At 33.3% G+C, this 18690-nt stretch overlaps 2 protein-coding genes across 3 annotated transcripts; one reads left to right on the plus strand and one right to left on the minus strand.

Moving 5' to 3' along the window:
- The first annotated feature begins 1876 nt into the window (after positions 1 to 1876).
- LOC148307665 (peptide transporter family 1-like) lies at positions 1877 to 10463 on the plus strand. Of its 2 annotated transcripts, XM_088262967.1 has the most exons (14): positions 1877 to 1968; positions 2051 to 2132; positions 3287 to 3428; positions 3556 to 3642; positions 3843 to 4117; positions 4925 to 5007; positions 5378 to 5551; positions 6065 to 6190; positions 6559 to 6681; positions 7175 to 7521; positions 7791 to 8010; positions 8096 to 8182; positions 8457 to 8606; positions 9150 to 10463. In XM_088262967.1, exons 1-14 carry the CDS (start codon positions 1912 to 1914, stop codon positions 9324 to 9326), a joined length of 2130 nt encoding a protein of 709 aa, XP_088119093.1. In that variant the 5' UTR covers positions 1877 to 1911; the 3' UTR covers positions 9327 to 10463. The 2 variants fall into 2 exon arrangements, with proteins under 2 accessions (XP_088119093.1, XP_088119094.1); XM_088262968.1 differs by lacking the exon at positions 6065 to 6190 and having other exon boundaries at positions 1905 to 1968.
- A 203-nt stretch (positions 10464 to 10666) lies between these two features.
- ball (nucleosomal histone kinase 1) lies at positions 10667 to 17400 on the minus strand. The gene is made up of 6 exons (XM_088262969.1): positions 17022 to 17400; positions 16605 to 16674; positions 15143 to 15339; positions 13293 to 13509; positions 12029 to 12208; positions 10667 to 11695 (listed from the first exon to the last, which is right to left on the minus strand). Exons 1-6 carry the CDS (start codon positions 17253 to 17255, stop codon positions 10974 to 10976), a joined length of 1620 nt encoding a protein of 539 aa, XP_088119095.1. The 5' UTR covers positions 17256 to 17400; the 3' UTR covers positions 10667 to 10973.
- Positions 17401 to 18690: the final 1290 nt, after the last annotated feature.

The raw sequence follows: 18690 nt of genomic DNA on the forward strand, positions 1-18690 counted from the left end.
TGTAAATTGAAAGGAGTCTGGGTGACAATAAGACAATGAAATAAATATTTCATGGCAAGGTTTTCTTTGGATAACTTTGGAGTAATAAGTCTGGCATTCCATTTTAAAATATTGACATTCTTTTTATTTCAAGTGACGACTGGTAAGCTATGTAAGAATAAAACTCAAATGAACTACTGAAGGTTAATATGTACTAGTAAAACTTCTAAGGAAGCTGGCTAACCATCATGCTGTTTACTCATAGGGATAGGAGGAAAGGAAGGTTCGCAAAACTCCTCTCCCTTCGCAGACTTTGACTCTTGTACATACATACAACTACATATTCATTCATGCACGATTTATGACCAGTAAGGTTTTAAGGATGAGTACTTGATAATACCATGTCTTCTTCTCCTTCTACTTTCAGCCACTTCTGACAATAAATCTCCGACACTCACTCATTTACTTTGTGTGTCCAAACTATCTTCATACCCTTTCTTTACCTTATTAATAATGCATTTTTTGCCCTTACGTTCTTTCTGTATTTCATTGTTCTGACATCTATGCCACATCAATATACAAATTTTTGCCACGCATATTCCTGAGAGATTGTATTTCAACTGCATTCAGTCGGCTTCATACTTTGCTTGCATACATTACGGTTGATACCGGGATACCATCATGCACTGCTTGTCTAGTTTTTGCTGATATTTTTTACAATCTCTGATTTCAGTACACCTTTTACTGTTCTATAATTCGGAAATGTATAAATAAATAATAAAATGGTAATATACCTATTCACTTTTTTTTATTCTTCCATGTCTCCTCTATGAGAATAATTATAATGTATGCAGGTTCTTAAATTATATTTTACGAATGTGCTATATTTAAATATGTTGCGCTGTTTTGATTTACACCTTATAATATCAAAATATAAAATGCTTTGGACTTTGATAAAATACTTACAGTACATGATCACGCATGTTATTCCTCTACAGCCTTTGTTGCTACATGCTCTGAAAACATTTCTATTTCATCAGCTCTAGTGTCAAGAACCTTTAAAGTCAATATTTGTTCTGTAAACTTATTTCAAAAACGTAGCGAGGCAGAGATGAATCCGATGACATAATTAATTTAAATATTTTTTATTTTGCCTACCTTCGTATAGTAATAGTTAGCGCGTTGGCTTAATTAATAAATGGAGAGAGTGAAAATACTATAACCAAGTGGAATTTACTACTTGAAAAAAAACATATGTCGAGTTCTAACATGCATTCTTCTTCTTCTTCATGTGTCCTGCTGGGTCCACCCGACGTTGACGATCACTTGGGAGAAACTTTATCTGTCCTGGGTAGTACGAAATAGCTCCTCCACATCTCTCATCCCGGTCCATACTCGAATGTTCCGAAAACTGGAAAGCTGCCTTCTCCCAACCCCTCTGCGACCCTCAATCTTCCCTTTTATGACCAGTTGTAGGATGGCATAATTTTCACCTTTCATTATGTGACCAAAATAAGAAGTTTTACGGAGCTTGACATACATTACGAACATTATATTTTTGATAATCAGTTCATTCCGCTTGATAGTTAAAAACTATTGTTTTTACACTATAACGCAAAGTAAGCTCTGATGAAGAAGCCACTTCTTTGAACATTATTTAATTTTATATATTTTATACACATATAATGACATCATACACAAAGATACAACGATTTGACATTAAACAGTAAATATGTGTTTTCACTTTTGATTTACTTACAATTTCCAGCTAGAAGCGGTTCATGTGTGAGGAGGTTAATGCATATTATCTTGATGGTGTTTTTTTTTATCATTGTCATTGTTTGCTATAGTTCTTCATAAGAAATGTTATAAATAAATATAAATGTATGGTTACAAATTTAGTTTTAATCTGCTTAGTGCTCAGGTAGTAGAATGGTGGTCGATACACGGACTGAGAAGGGTATGGTGTATGAGCCAGTAGAAAAGAAGGTGAAAGTTGATGAAATTGATGTACCCTAAATATTAAAGTGAGATTAGCATAATCTATAAGTGTAAATAATCTTAATTTTAGGATCTCGAGAAATTTCCACGTGCTGTGTTTTTGATTATTCTCAATGAATTTTGTGAAAGATTTTCTTATTCAGGAATGCGGGGTGAGTAAAATACATTGACCACTTTTATTCAATACATTTATTATTACTAGGAACTAGTACAGGGCATGATAGATAGTCAATATCTGATTATAGATACAGAACTGAAAGAATATGAATAATGACTGTTATACATATAAAGCTTGGATATAATTTAGTGGAATCTTTATTGCTCTAAAAAGCTTTCGGTAAAATGATGCAATTTTCAAAGTTGTTTTGTGTCAACAAAAGGAAGTAATAATATTTTCTTTTTGGATGATTGATTTTGCAATTAATAATTTGGGTAAATAAACTATGAGATATAGTAGATGCCTCATCAGAGATGAAGCATATTTTATAAAAAGTTACAGAATTTAAAAAATTGTATAAAAACGTTTATACTAAAAATTTGTATACGAAGGAAATGTGGAAGTCTGGACATATTTACAGGGATTACAGCCTGGCAATACCTGGTTTGCTATACTGTCCTCAGGAGTTAAGTCCAATGTTTTCATTTTCTACATAGTATTTCATTTTCTAATCCATATTCGCACCTAATGGTGCATAGTGCACTGCATCACATTGAGGCAGCGTTAACTTGATTGCTAATCGCATGAAGGCACCTGTAGTACAGGACTGGTTACCTAATATCACCTTTTTTAAGTGGTTAATACCACTCCAAGGTGATATTAACCACTTAAAGTTTGAATTTTGGTGAGAAAATATGTCGCTACAAGAAACCATCAGCAATAAGTCGAAACACGACTGCCTAAATACCGATGTAGTTGATAAGAACAAATACAACAATATATAAGGCTCAGGCAAATTGCTACCAACAAACCGGAGTACAGTTAGCCCAAATAGCATTTGAAATCATCAGTGCAATAAAATCTCCTTGCCTAAGACATGTTAAAGCTAGACTGGGAACTGGTTAAACAAATAATAATATAAAAGTTCATTATGTATATGGAATATTTTCTTATATGGAATCAAAGCCAGGACCTCTGGCATGGTAGCCAAATGGTGATATGTATGGTGAAGTACAATCCGGAAATATAAAGTTATGCAGTTTTATTTATACACCATAAAATACGGGTGCACAACATAACACAAAGAGTGCCATTCTGTAGAGCCTCTGTGAAGTTTATGACTAATATGTATATTTTTTTCCATTTTAGCATTCCTGGCCCTCTACCTCAAACAGAAATTATTTTATACCGACGATGAAGCCACTGAAGTTTACCACATTTTCACAACCATGGCGTATTTCTTTTCCATATTTGGTGCCATATTGGCTGACAGCTTCTTTGGAAAGTTCAGGTTATTATGAAGGTGATCTAGATAAAGAGAATGCTTCTTACACAACAGATTAATTTAATTTTTCTTAATTTGTTTTGATATATTTATAAAAATAAATCATACATTGTGTCTGACACCGATGTTTCAGAACGATACTTTATCTGATGGTGGTTTACGCTGCTGGAAATATTCTTCTCACCGTTACTGCCATTCCTACCTTGGGCATTCCAGGAAGGTATTTATAAATGCTTTATTTGTAACAATTATGGGCAGTTCTTGGTAGCAGCCACATTTCGTTCTACCAATAATGTAAATTGGTCAACAAATGAGCTGCTGTCATTAACTCCTCAACAAGCGCTTACTTGGAATTTAAAAAAACAAATACAATGCTCAAATTGTAAACAAATCTGATAACCTACTTTTTTACTGTTCCAGGGAGTTCACCATTATAGGCTTGATGATGGTCGCTCTTGGAACGGGTGGAATCAAGCCATGTGTTTCTTCATTTGGAGGAGATCAGTTTGTACTGCCTCAACAAGAAAAGCAACTAACAACCTTCTTCTCTATCTTATACTTCATTCTGTGCTTGGGAAGTTTGATCGCCAAAACAGTGTCACCTTTACTTAGATCAGAAGTACAATGCTTCGGGCACAAGGATTGCTTTTCACTGGCATTCGGAGCTCCAGGCATCTTTATTATAATGTCAATAAGTAAGTCACACAATTAATTTGATTACCATTATAACAAATTACATTGTGTAGCCATGTATATATTTTTATTAGAGATAGAAAGATATTGTTTAGACATTGCTGTAATATCTGTTAATTTTAAATTTAACATGAAGTTTTAAATACCCAAGTTAACATCTTACACCAGAGTAGCTTAATAGGTAAAAGATACATTAAAAAATTGTATTCCCCTTCCCATTATAAGAAAATGCAGAATGCAAAAAAATATATACAGCATGATACATTTCCATGATTACCTAGGCAAGTAGTTAGTGTTCATATTTGGCTACCATGGTGGAGGCCCAAGTTTCGATTCCCAGAGGGGTTAAAATAAATATCAGTAATTTTTCACTCTAATATTTATTAAATATCATTGATACCCGAAGTGCAGGACTAATTTAAAAAAAATTACTGCGTCAATATGATACAGTGCTCTTTGTACTGACATATACATTTATCTCATTTAATAGAATTTAGGGAAAAATATTTGTATATGTATGATGTCATATATATAATATTTAAAACATGATGTATTAATGGATAATGGTAATATAATTTCAAATGTAATAAATAAATATTATTAAAATAGAATGGGTTACAGAAAATCTGTTCTTACATTTTCACTCTGAATTGAATCTGAAATATAATACAATTAATAGTAGAAAGCAAGAAGGTCATTTGTCTTATTTGAGCGAAAAAATTGTATGTTCACTCTTTCAAAAGAAATAATTTGTACTATAAAATCTCCATTGATATATTATTTTCAAATATATTTTTCTTACATTATAGTTATGTTTGCATGTGGCAAAAAGATGTACATAATAAAAAAGCCTACAGGAAATATCATGACCGAAGCTGGCAAGTGTATTTATGTAAGTATTTGGGTATTTGTGCACTACACAGAATTTTACCATCCAGCACTTCAGTTAGCATATAAAACAGATGATTGGCTTGTGCTGTTGTCTTTCTGATCTTGTCGGATCTGTTTGCTTGATCGGTGCGTGATCACGGTGCGCGTAAATTCAATCACGCTAAACTGTTGTAGTCGCTTTTATTTTTCAAAACCAGACTTTTGGACGGTAAAATTCCGTGTAGTGCACAAGCTACCTTTGAGATTATTAAAAAGGAAAATATAATAATAATAATATTTATTATTTGGTTAGGACTTAGTATCCTAAAATAATAATAAAAAGAAACCCTGAAATATCGCCATTTGTTAATTTGCTGGGTATACCTTTTTAGGAAGCATTGAGAGCTCGCCGGGAATCAAAACAGGAAAAGAAGAAATACGATCACTGGCTGGATTATGCTAGAGGCAGTTACGACCAGGAATTCATTAACAATCTCAATAGGACATTTCGAGTATTTGTTCTATTTACTCCTTTACCTGTTTTTTGGGCTTTACTGGATCAACTGGTAAATAGTTAATAACTAATCACTTATAATATTTGACAAAAAATATCCAAACAGAAATCAACTCAGTCTTCTACCAATGGATAGTTCTTTTACTCGTATACAGTGAACAAAAAAAAATCATTGTCAAATAAAAAATATATAGGACCATGACGCGCTTAACCTGTCCGGGAGTATGGCCGTACATGTACGGCCATACCAAACTTTTTTCAAAGGAGTTTGGACGTACATGTACGGCCGATACAAAATATGATTTATGACACGATTTATATCAAAACATGTTAAAAACATGATTTATCGGTATTTCGATAATTTTGATATAAATCATGTTTACTGGGGTAAATATCTTTGTTTATTCAAGAAAACATGTTGCTTATAGCATCGACTATAATATAAAAATTTAAAAGTTAAAAAAAAAACACAAAAACAAATTCACTCCTCAGATACAGTTTTGTCCGGAGAAACTCACACCCAGACAGGTTAATTGAAAAATCAAATATTAATGTGTAATTGCAGGGGTCACGTTGGACTCTACAGGCAGCAAAAATGGATGGCAAGTTCTGGTTATTTACTGTTAAACCAGATCAAATTCAAGTTCTTTGTCCTATTTCAGTTCTCCTTCTCATTCCTATATTTAAAAAGGTGACAATTTTACTATCTACATATGTATCTAAGTATGTATAAATTTTGGAAAGTATGGTATAGATGTTGGCTTTAAAAAAACATTGGCATTTTAGAAAATAAATCTTTGGCATAATGTATCTAGTTGAGACTGGTATAAATTATACAATAAAGGCTATTTCATGATTACTTTTTAGAGCAGTTCTCTCACTTTATATAATTATTTTTATAATTATAAAGAAAAAATGTATACATATATGTTAAAACTGATATTCCTCCTGAGTGAAAATACCCTATTTTTGTGAAATACGACTCCCTTGAAATAAGGTATATGGTGAATAATAATATAATATGGAAATGAAAAACATGTTTTGATTGAAAATTTTCAGATAATTTATCCTGTTCTGGGGAAGTTTGGACTGTTAACAAAGCCCCTCGAGCGATTGCTTTTGGGTTGTGGACTCGCAGCTATAGCCTTTTTTTGCACTGGCTTACTAGAATTGCGGCTTGAAGTAAGTAAAATTAAATAAATAAAATCTCAAGGATAGATTTGCCAAAGTTTATTAAAAAAAATTGAAATATATTTTTAAACCTAAATGCATAGATAAATATTACTTAAAAAAGAGAAAGATCTATTGTAGTTTGTTTTGTGTTCTTTTGTTTGTCTTATCAAATCAACCTACAACCTGTATGACTTGTATTGGGTTAATGTAAACCGGTCATATAATAGAGGATCTACGTAATAATTGCTCTTTCAGGGATTTGCAAACATATTCTCTCTGGTCACTTTTATAATGCGTATTAATTTTGCCCCATTTTTTTAAATATAAATTTAGGTAGGTACTTATAAAATTAAATATTTGAAATAATTTTAGATTAACAGGAAAAATTAATAAAACCGGATTTTCTTTTACTATCCGTCCTGATAATATATTTTTTTTAAATATAATCCTAGGCAATGAATGTAAGAACATTATTTTTTTTATCAAATATTACTTTTTACAGAAAACTTACCCTGTTTTACCAACAAGTGACTTGGGTCAACTGAGAATATTCAATGGACAAAATTGCAAAATGTATTTTGAGAACAGATTTATAAAAGACAACTTTACAATAAATCCACTCGATATGCATGTAAATAAATTTATCAAAGTTGAAAAAAAAATGGAAATCTTTTATAACCGCACAATAATTTGTCCAAAATATAACACTACATCTTTGGAAAAAATTCAAATTGAGGAAAATGAAGCTATATCGTACTTCTATCAAGATGCAAATACTTTGGGAAATTCAATAGTTCGAAGATATAATGACCATGTTGATAAATCAAGATCCGGGTTACCTTTTGTAAGGTAAGGAACGGTTTTAAGGTTATGTTTGATTCGGTGAATTCAGATTTAAAATTGTACCTTTGATTTTTAAATTCTTCTTCTTCTTCATGAGCCCTCTGTCCTCCACTACTGGATATAGGCCTCTTCCCCTTCTTTGCATTTTTTAATGCATAAATTTGAATGGCGCAAATCATCCTTTATAAGATGGATTGCGAAAATGAAAATTAATTAGACCTAAACTAACAAAACTTATCAAATAATATAAAAGACAGTGGTGACTTCATTTTCAGAATTTTGGCAAATATTCAAAACAAAATAAATCTCGAAATATGGTTGAAGAATACATACAGAGGAAACGTAGAACTGTGGACCAACTCAACACATACAGAACTCGTTGAAGTATTTGCCGGAGAATATGAGTTGTATGTGAACTCTAAAATAGTACCCTTGAATATAGATTTTAGAATTGGAGGAGTATACACCATTATTATTAATGACATTGATGGATTTGTAAGTTAAAATGATAAATATTAAATGCAAATCACTGTATTCGCAAGCAACTATACTGTTTATAGGAATAAATCTTATTTTTCAGAACGCCAAACTGTTGACAGTAACCGAGCCTAATTCAATATCCGTAGCTTGGGTGCTACCTCAGATGATCATAATTTCTGCAGGAGAAGTTAGTACCATTTAATTACGATAAATATTATTAATTTTATCGATAATGCTTTCTCAGCTTTGCATTCCTTCCTTATTTCATCATTCGAACATCTATCATATATCGTGTTGGGATATGTTGATATATAATTGAAATATTTATATTAGTAGTTTCATTATTTGAGGTTGTTTTTAGGAATGTAACCTCATAAATGCAGAGAGATGACTGTATTAATTAAATGTTAAATTTTAATTTTATTTGAATAATCCATTTCAATACATGTATTTATTTTCAGGTTTTATTTGCCATCACGGGACTAGAATTTGCCTTCAAAGAGGCCCCGGATAGTATGAAAGCCGTATTACAGGCATATTGGTTATTAGTGGAAGCAGTTGGTAATATCCTCATCATAGTTGTGACACGACTAGGTACTGGCTACAGACAGGTATGTTCTTTCTGCACAACTATTACTTACCTAAACTATTAGCACATCAGTCAGGCAATTTCGCACTTTAATTACAACAGACAGTGGTAGAAAAACTTTAAAATGTCAAGATTTTTTTATTGATACCTCATCATAGATGAAGAAAAATATTGAAGTGGTTTGTGACTTAAATGGTGAACAAAAATTTGGAAAGTCTATACTCTTACATACATTTCATGAAGGCTTCTGCTCATAAAAACTTACTAATTTCAACCATAGATGTCGACGACAAAGTAACTTATAGTAGATTTTTTAATTAAATAATTTAATTTGTGTGGTTGTTAATCATAGAATAGTAAATGTTATAATGTAATGCTTGGACTTCCATATTCTTTTTCATCTATGTTGAGATATCAATAAAAAAAATCTTGATATAAATAACTCCCTAAGTGGAGCAAATCCAGAATTTGTGAACAAAAATTTTGGGACACTCGAAATACTTTGAGTGTCCAAATTTGTATCACTTTCAAATATGCTATTAAAACTCTGTAATTTTATTTTTAGGCCCATCAGTTCTTCTTTTTCGTTTGGTTGATGTTGATGGCCAGCGTAGTATTTTACTTTTTGGCCAAACGCCATGAGCGCCTCAAGGAATTAAACGACGAAAAACCTGACCACAAGAGTACGTTATGCAACAAGTACATAGAGATCATGCAAATTGATGACACATTAGAGCATTAAGTTCATACTCCTACAAAATATGTACATATTGTGTAGTCTTAATTTATGCACTGTTGAACTCTCATTGTGAGATATTGGATATAACCTGATGGCAGTGAGTTCTCGTATCTTAGATAACGAAGTACAGTCATGTTCTCAGACAGGTTAATTTAACACTTTGACTGCCACTGATTTTTTCATTCTGGTCTAAAAAGCCAATTTCATTTCATCATGTTAGATAATTTAAGACGTTAATAACAATACAATAAGTTCTCTTCTTACATGATTTTGACTTACTGAATTCGTATTTAAATGATTTAAAAAAATGTTATATCTACTTTTTATTTTTTATTAAATAGTGAACCCACAAAGCCTTTATAGGCTTATCTGCAAGTAGGATACTTATGATAGGATACTTATGATAGATATGAAGGTTAATATGAAAAACACATCACAAACATCCAGATCAATTGAAAAAATCTTTCATGAATTTATTTTACAATTGGCGGGAATCGATCCACGATGCCAGTTTCACAGAAACTAAAAATAAAAATGTTTTATTAAATATGTAGATCAATTTTATTTTTACATTTGTACTATATCTTTTGAAACTAGCGCATAATATTACGTACCACGTATCAAAAAGATAATTTTTTTTCTTCCACTAACACGGAAACCTTTGGAACACATTAATCACGTAAGTAGAGGACTTACTGTACATGGTACATAATAATTCAATAATAAAATTGTATAATTGTATTTTCTCTTCATCATTCAAGCTAAACCAGTATTTTTATTCTCTTTCCCGAGTTTTCATATTTACACTGTAGTTGTACAAATATGGCAGGTACTGAAGGGACGAGATAACTCATGATAGACGTCCTGGGCAAGTAAAGAACCTACAAAATATCTCGCAATTGGCCGTCTATGTGTTAAACAATCAATTGCCATAATAAGAGTTCAAATTAATTTAATTAAAAAGTAATAATAATAATAATAATAAACAATTGTGTTATACAAACAAAATGAAAATACTTGATAATTTTTCATAATTGATGTTTTTTTGCTTTGATGTTTAGATTTTAAAGCTGTAAAGACAGTCTGATGTATTATTGTTGCATGTTTTATTCAACTAATAAACTGCTGGTCAGTCAAAAATTGTTTTCTTATAGATCTTCAAACTTAGCCAAATACAAATGTAGTTTTAATTTTAGTCAGTTTATTACATATTTATATTTATGGTCGCATCCGCTCAACAAACATTTTGTAAGTAGAATTAATATATATATAATAGTTTAGTAATTGTTTAAAACCAATTGCCTAAAGTTGTTTCTTAGAATTAAAGAAAAAATAAAACAGGATTATGGAAAAGAATTTTTTTTTTTATAGATCCTTATGGAAAATCATGTTGCTCAGTACATAAAAAATTAAATAAATATTTACACTCAATATGTACAGACAACATTACAGGTTACAAAAGTCAACAAAAACAACATATTGTGATTTATTACAAGTACATACAAATGTATAAAAATATTGTTTCAAACAATGAAATTAATAGATTTCATGAAAACGAAGAATTAGGGTAATAAAAAGGGTACATTATTTAGCAGGACAAGTCTAAAATGCATATTAAAGCTTGTTCAATACTGAATGCCAGTCTGGCGCTTAATTTTTGGAAGTCACTTTACCATTAAGGACAGTCGGACTATTCTTCCAGCTTCTGATCACCGGTTTGACCGGAGTCCCCTTCTTCTTGATGGTCGTGTGAATGGTGACCTCCTCGTCGGAAGCGTACTCCACCTCGAGTCGCTTGGTGTGCTTCCTTTTGAGGACTTTCTTCTGAGGAGGAGTTTCAGCAAAGGAGTTGTCGATGACATCCACACTCGACTGACTGGAATCTAAATAATTCTTTGCAGCTCCATTTCTTTTAGGCCTCGTTATAACTTGGTCGATTGAGTCATTAGGCTCAGTTTTTACACGAGGCGGTTTTGGTTTCTCTAGCGATGTTTGCGTGGCTATCGTAGTAGTCATTTTTTTATCCGGAGTCGATTTGACCCCAATCTCTACTTTTAACGATCTCTTAATTGGAACTTTTTTTGTGTCTTTGGGTGGAGTGCCTGACGTCCGTTTCCCTTTTCTTTTTGTGACTTTACTTCTTTTAGGAGCAACTTCATTTTCCGCATCGGAATTATCTTCACTATCAACTTCGGATATGTGGCTCTTTCTTTTAGGTGACTTGGGTCGTGTAGGTGTAAATTCTAGATTACAGTTACGAGAATAGCCTAAAGTTTTCAAGCCTGCTTCGAACAAATTCCGGCATTTATCGTAGTCTGGAACTTCGTCGTATTCCAAATTGCTAACATATTGTAAATAGGTAACTAGTCCATCTGAAACCACAATAATTCAATCACACGTTAAAAATTATTCAAGTGAAGTAAAAATAATAATAACAACACCTGAATCATAAGATATTTAACAAATTCATTGGAGGACTGTTTGATTAAAAATAATTTTTTAAATCATTTTCAAATATATTATTTTTTTTAAATAAGGTGCATGAATGTAAATCTCCTAATAGTCCTGTCCTGTAGTGGTAAGGGTATGTAAGGGTAAATATATATGCATGGAAAAGTATCACAAACACAGAAACGCGAACCATGTAAACACACATGTGTGTATGTGTAAATTAAAAAAACATTGATATGAGTATGGTTACTTACGGGGCGGTGCAGATTTGAGGAATGTCTTCTTCATGAAGGCGGGAATGTCCTTCATGCACTTTTCCTTCTGCTGCTGCACCTGCGGGGGGCTGGACAGGTCCCCCTCCCAGGGCAAGCGTCCCGCCAACCACTGCACCAGGTTGTACCCCAGGATCTCCAGGTCGCCCCGTCTCGTCGGCACTGAAGAATGTACCCCGTTATAATACAAACTTTTATCATCGTAATGATCAGCTTGCGAACTAATATACACTCAGCCGTTGATCCTCTCAATTTGGTTACCGACTCACTGGTCAGTACAAAAACAGCAAAGGGAAGCTCGCCATTAAGTGTGCTAGTTATGACCTGCTAAGATCACTATACCTGTGCTATATGCTGTAGCTGATTGAAGAATGAGATATTAAGGTGCTATTTAATATGGAATGTACAGCATTTTCAGACACTCTACAGCTGTATTAAGCAATCATTTATACATATCCAGACAGAGTTTACCCTCTACCCTTTTAAGAAAGCGTAACCAGTGCAGTTTGTGAAGTTGTGGAGCAATGCAACTAAATTTAGAAATCCAAAAAATAAGTCTCATTGCAAAATGATACTGATTGCAGTCGAGATTTTGTTGTTTGTAAAACCATAATACATATACCGTTGCAATAATCTACCCTAGATACTACTATTACTACCATCATGCCGTTTCTCCGCAGGGGTAGGCCAGAAAGAATAGAATGCCACACTCTTCTTTCCTGACATACACTCCTCGCCCCCTTCACATCCATACATCTAGTCATACCTATACAGACTTTTGACACCATCAGATTTTAGGTTCCGATTGTTCCGACTTCCTCGTTCTGTTCTCCCTCTCTAGTTCGCCACATATATTTTCTTAGTCATTCTCTCGCTATCCATTCGCTCCACATGTCTATACTACCTTAAAGAACTCCTCGTAATCTTTTCAAGTATCCCTTGTTCAGCCATATATTCCATTCTTATATCTTCGTTATTAATTCTGTCATTCAATGATTTTCCACATGTTCATCTGAGGGAGCGCATTTCAACAGTGTTCACTCTGCTTTCATCCTTCCTTTGCCAGTTCTGTGTTTCTCTTACATACATCAGTGATACTATAATACTAGATCCTATAAATGCGTTTATCAATCGACGGACAGCATTAACTGTTAGATTCCTACGAATGCTCCTAATTTGCCTGTGTGTTTGATGGAATATTAATAGCTAATACGAAACAGATTTTTCAATGCATAAATATCCTTACCTCCTTTATGCGCATCAATGCTGGTGTATTCGATGGTGCCATTGTGAGCCTTTTTGGGATCAAACTTGTATTCCTTTATGGTGTAGTGCGATGCCAAGCCGAAGTCCACGAGATAAGCCTGATTCTCTGTCCCCTTCTTTAGTCCAAACAGAATGTTCCCACCCTTTATATCTGCGTGCACGTAAGTCCTCCCGTGTATGTACTGCAGAACATCCAACTGGAACAATGGAGAACTAACTTACTTATGTACAGTTAAGATAACATAAAAAATATTTACGAATTTTCAAAATAATATGAATATGTTGATGTAAAATTCAAAACTAATAAAAACATAAAATTTGATTGAGTTTTTCTTGTCAGTATGATTTTTATATAACACATATAAGACAAACAAATGAAATGTAATAAATGTATTAAATGTGTTAAGAATTGTCTTTATCCTAGTCCTACCAATACAAACGATAAGGACGATAGAGACAGAAGTATTACATAAAGGCATATTGGCGTAGTCAGGTAGACACTTGACTACGAAAGTGGCATTTCAGGTTCGATTTCGCCGATTGCAATCAAGAAATATTAATTTTCAATTAGTCTGGGTGTTTGTAATGTATTTTTCACATATACCTACCCTTTCCTATCCTACCTCAAGACAAGCTTCAAAAATAGAAGCTTTGCGTGTTATTCCTTTTAACCGGTTAACTGCCGGCAGGTACATGTATGGCGGTACCCAGCACGCCGCGAATTTTACGACAAAAATAAAACCTTTTAAACATATTGTTATTAAAAGTGTATTAACGTTTATTTATAAAACTTGACAAATAAATGAAGAGCGCGCCATTCGTTCAGTCATTTATCCATAATCATAAAATTAATTGTTCATAATGCAGGGTTGTCACAAAACTTGTCATAGAAAATATGAAAACGAAATTTTATGTCAAAGTAATTGTTTATGTTAGTTTAATATTAAAAGTATACACACACACACACTTTGATTCAAAAAAATTAAAAATCATCAGAATCGACACTAAAATCACTGTCATCAGATTCGGCAGTGACGGCAACTCGGGGATTATTGGACAACCCTGAGCGCCATTAGTTGTTCCGACGACAAAGCTCTCTTTAATTTACGTATAAAATGGTAAAAACAAATTCTGTTTCAATTCTAAGTATGCAAAGATATTCTCAATAGATGTCACTATGCGTTCAATATATTTGTACATTTTAAATAATTGATTTTCTTTACTAAAAGCCCATTTAAAATGGCGCGTCTTAAGATGTCATTTTTGTATGAGCGGCGCTGCGTTCACAGAAAATTATGCGTCTTAAGACGCTCTTGGCAGCTAACCGGTTAAAAAAATGATGTATGAAAAGGAGAGTGTTATATTATCATATCGCTAAGTTTACAATGCTTTTAATATACAAAATATCTTATTTCTGTGTTCCTCATTTTTACATTTTAACACTTTCTATACTGATATATCGTGGGTGTACTGGCAAAAAACATTAACTCGAAAATATGCAATTTTGACTTAATGATGCAAATTATAAAGTTTTCAACGATCTATAAACTGGTCATCCCTTCCAATAAACTGGCAAAATACACTAAGTAGTTTGAAATGTCATATTTATGTGGTTTTAAAAGTAAATTCAACTTTAAGTTTAATAGCGGGTATTTTACTCAGGATAAAAGTTTTAAATAACAGGGATTATTGAAACGGGGATTTTAGAGTTAAAGTTTTTTGCCAGTATACCCAAGATATCTAATTCTACATTCCAATACAAGCGCTTCTCGCAATTTACACCGGTAATTTTTTTTCACTACCCCGGCTTTCATTATGTGAGGGGCTCACCATCTGTATCGCGATCCTAAAGACCGTGTGCGTGGGGAACAGGCGCCCACTCTCGAGGAAGCGGCACCAGAGGTCCTTGTCGTAGCGCTCCATCACCACGAAACGGTACTTCTCTCCCCCGCACTCGTGGGACCCGGACCCGATGTACAGCGGCATGCCCAGCAACGGCAGCTTGTGGGCCTTCATGTACTCCTGGACTGAACGAAAACATTGGTGTGTATGTACCATAAGTTTTGGAAAATTAACAGAATTGACTTATTGAAGGAGAGGTTGTTGTTGATAACACGACACCACTCAATTCAAAGAGCTGAGCTGGGGGTGTTCTTAGATTCTGATCTCTCCCTTGAGACTCAAATCACCAAAACAACAAGTACATGTTTTTATCAGCTAAGGCAAATTAACCCTGAAGAGGGCAACAGGTTGTTGTCGAAACTAGTTGGTTGTTATTAAAAATGAGATTGGATCAAAAAACAAAGTCTTTTTATTTCTCAAAATAATATACAAATTAAAAGCATTCCCATGAATCTGCCAATTGATGCTGGCCGTCAATTAATAAATGTGTTTATAATATCTAGAGTTGATTATTGTAACGGTATATACCCGGGTCTACCAAACAATAAAATGACTCAACTGCAATCAGTGTTAAACGTAGCAGCGAGATAGATTTTTGGAATTTCTAAATTCAGTCACATCACCCCACTACTTCACCAATTGCACTGGTTAGGCTTTCCCGAAAGGGTTAAGTATAAACTCTGTCTACTTATGTATAAATACATATTATGTATCAATACATATTATGTATCAATACATAGTATGGCTTAAAAGTATCTAAAAGAGCTATGTATTCCAGACGAATTGGTTGATAGACGTCTCACTCTTCGATAGGCTACAACTGGTATGGGGAAAATGATCTTACCAAGTTGCAACCACCGCACTACATTTGGTGAGAATGCCTTTGCTGTTGCGGGACCGATGTAAAACTACTTCTAGCCAATAGAATACTCTATACATAAGAAATTATTTTATTTCAAGCACTTATTTGGTGAAAAACCATACAGGAATAAATTTGTGTAAAAAAAAAATATTTTTAAAAAAAAATATTGATATAAGCAAAGTTTTTATTGAATAAATGTGCATGAGCATAGTGGCCAGATTTGTGGGATGACTGTTTTAAGAAGGGAGCTGTTTTTTTATTATTGCTTGTGAGGTAATGGCATGTAATGTAGTATGCATTCATAATTCAAAGATAGTGTAAAGACTGTATACTGACAAACAAAGTGACCATTTACATAAAGATTGTAGTTGGCTAGCCATTTGAACTTTATAAACACTGTTATTATTATTTTTTGCAATGTGGATGGGTTTTGAAAACTACAAGTGTGTCAAGACCTACAAGATATCGCACCAAGACTCAAAGCTCATGGACAAAATAATTCAACATTGATAAAAATATATTTCTCACCATCATCCTTCTTTGCATTCCTCATATAAAAATGCATTTCCACAAACAGCGGACCATTTCCATGGGGTTCCTGAAAAGGGTATTACTGTTATGATTTCAAACAAAAATTATGTATTACGAAAATTAGTGACATGTGCTAAAAAAAGTCCCTCACAGCGTACTGAATTTGATATTAAGTTGATGATAAAATAATTAGCATTCACACTGCACACTAAAAGTTTTCAAATTACTTCTTAAATGAGAAGATTTTTTTTGTTATTTAATAGGAATCGAAGGTAGAAATTTTTAAATTAGAAAAATATTTTGACGTGGGAATTTAGATAAACAATTTCAATCGAAACGCGCGGTTCAATTATAAGATCTCTTATATTTAGATTTGATCATTGTTTATAAACAAGACTCGATAGATGTACTTACAATTTTAATGACATAAGGATATTGCGAAGTTTTCTTGGGAGTAGAATCATGTTCACATGCCGAATATATTTCTCCGAACCCTCCGGTTCCTATTGAAGGTCCGATACGCCACTTCTTTTTGCTAATGTCCTGAAGGATTTCGCCGTTAGGAATAGGATCTGGAAGTTTATAACCCTTTGCTCCTTTCTTCTTGGGCGCCGGTGTCTTTTTAGCAATTTTGGCTTTAGATGACATTATTTATAAAATTTAACAACAAAAATGATAATTTCATTAAACCAGCCGAAATTTCTTGTTTCTGTGACTATTCATTCGGCAGCGATAAACAAATCCGGAGATAAGGATTATTTCCGAGAAAGCTTCAAAAATTTCAAAATGACTCGGTTTCACCATAGATAAATACAATCAAATTCTTAGCCAGGTGCGTTCCGAAACGAATGTCTCAGTCAATGCATCCTAGATAATAAGGTACCTATCGGCTCTTTTCGGCAAATCACCTCTAAACATCGTAAAAATCGTATAGTTAAAAAAAAGTATATATTTAGATAGGTATTAATTTTTACGAATGAGACGTCAGTGTTTTAGCCTAGAATATTTCACTCATGAATTACTTGTAATAAATAAAGTAACTTACATAAAGAGTAAATCCATTCGCAAGTAGGTATACGCTATAAAACCTATAGTTGAAGCCAATATAATCATTGGTTGAAGCCTAAGTAGGGCCATGATAAGCGGTATTACATAAGCCGTAACTAGATTTCAGAGTCACTTGGACGTTAGATAACTTTAAAAAAATACGAATGAAAAAAACGTCAATTCAATCGTCCTCTATCTATTTTTTCGGAAGCGTTTATTTTCAAATGAATTATTTGAAAAAAAAATATAATCACCTTATTTGTTCAAAACCTGAAAAGAACATAAATATTTACAAGAAACGTATTTTTTCCCCCAATATACTAATATAATATAAATATAACGATTTCTATCAGTTTTATGTTTTTTGTTGTTGTAAATTACTAATTACCTCAACACGATCTGATTCACGAGTATTAAAATAGAAATGTGTTTGAAATTACACAGAAATAACAAATAACTTATTTTGTTATAAATTCTTTTATTTTATACAGGTAGACATATTGGATTGAGGCAAGAGCAGATACTTCTCAAGCAAAATCTCAGCTTCGAACCTCCGAGATGAAGACTCTCAGATCCATAACCGGAAACACATTGCGAGACCGAGTAACAAACAACGACAACCGGAACACGTGTAAGACGGAGGATATTGTGAGGTGGGGACGACAACAAAGGCGATACTGGAATGAGCATATAAACAGAATGTCAGAAGACAGACTTCCACGTATCGTCCTTCAAGGAAACCCTGAAGGACGCCGACCCCCAGGCAGACCTCCAAAAAGGTGGAAAAATAGCAGTCAACATCCCAAGAGAGCGACAAGCGGAGGCACAAACAGATCCTTAGGACCTACAAAAAGAAAAAGAAGGCAGACATAACAAAAAGTTACCACCTCCTTGAATTTGTCTAAGTTCCTTCTAGTATATAATCTCAGTCTTTGATCTCTTCCCAGCTGTGAAACTCCAAGGCTGGTATGATTTTTTTTAGCCAGGACAGCTACATTCCCAGCTACAGTTTCCTTTCTCTCTTCTCATCTTCCTT

The sequence above is a fragment of the Brachycentrus maculatus genome, unplaced genomic scaffold (assembly GCF_059751285.1).
Source record: "Brachycentrus maculatus isolate JH-2025_06_01 unplaced genomic scaffold, ASM5975128v1 h1tg000195l, whole genome shotgun sequence".
In the NCBI taxonomy this organism is placed as follows: domain Eukaryota; kingdom Metazoa; phylum Arthropoda; class Insecta; order Trichoptera; family Brachycentridae; genus Brachycentrus; species Brachycentrus maculatus.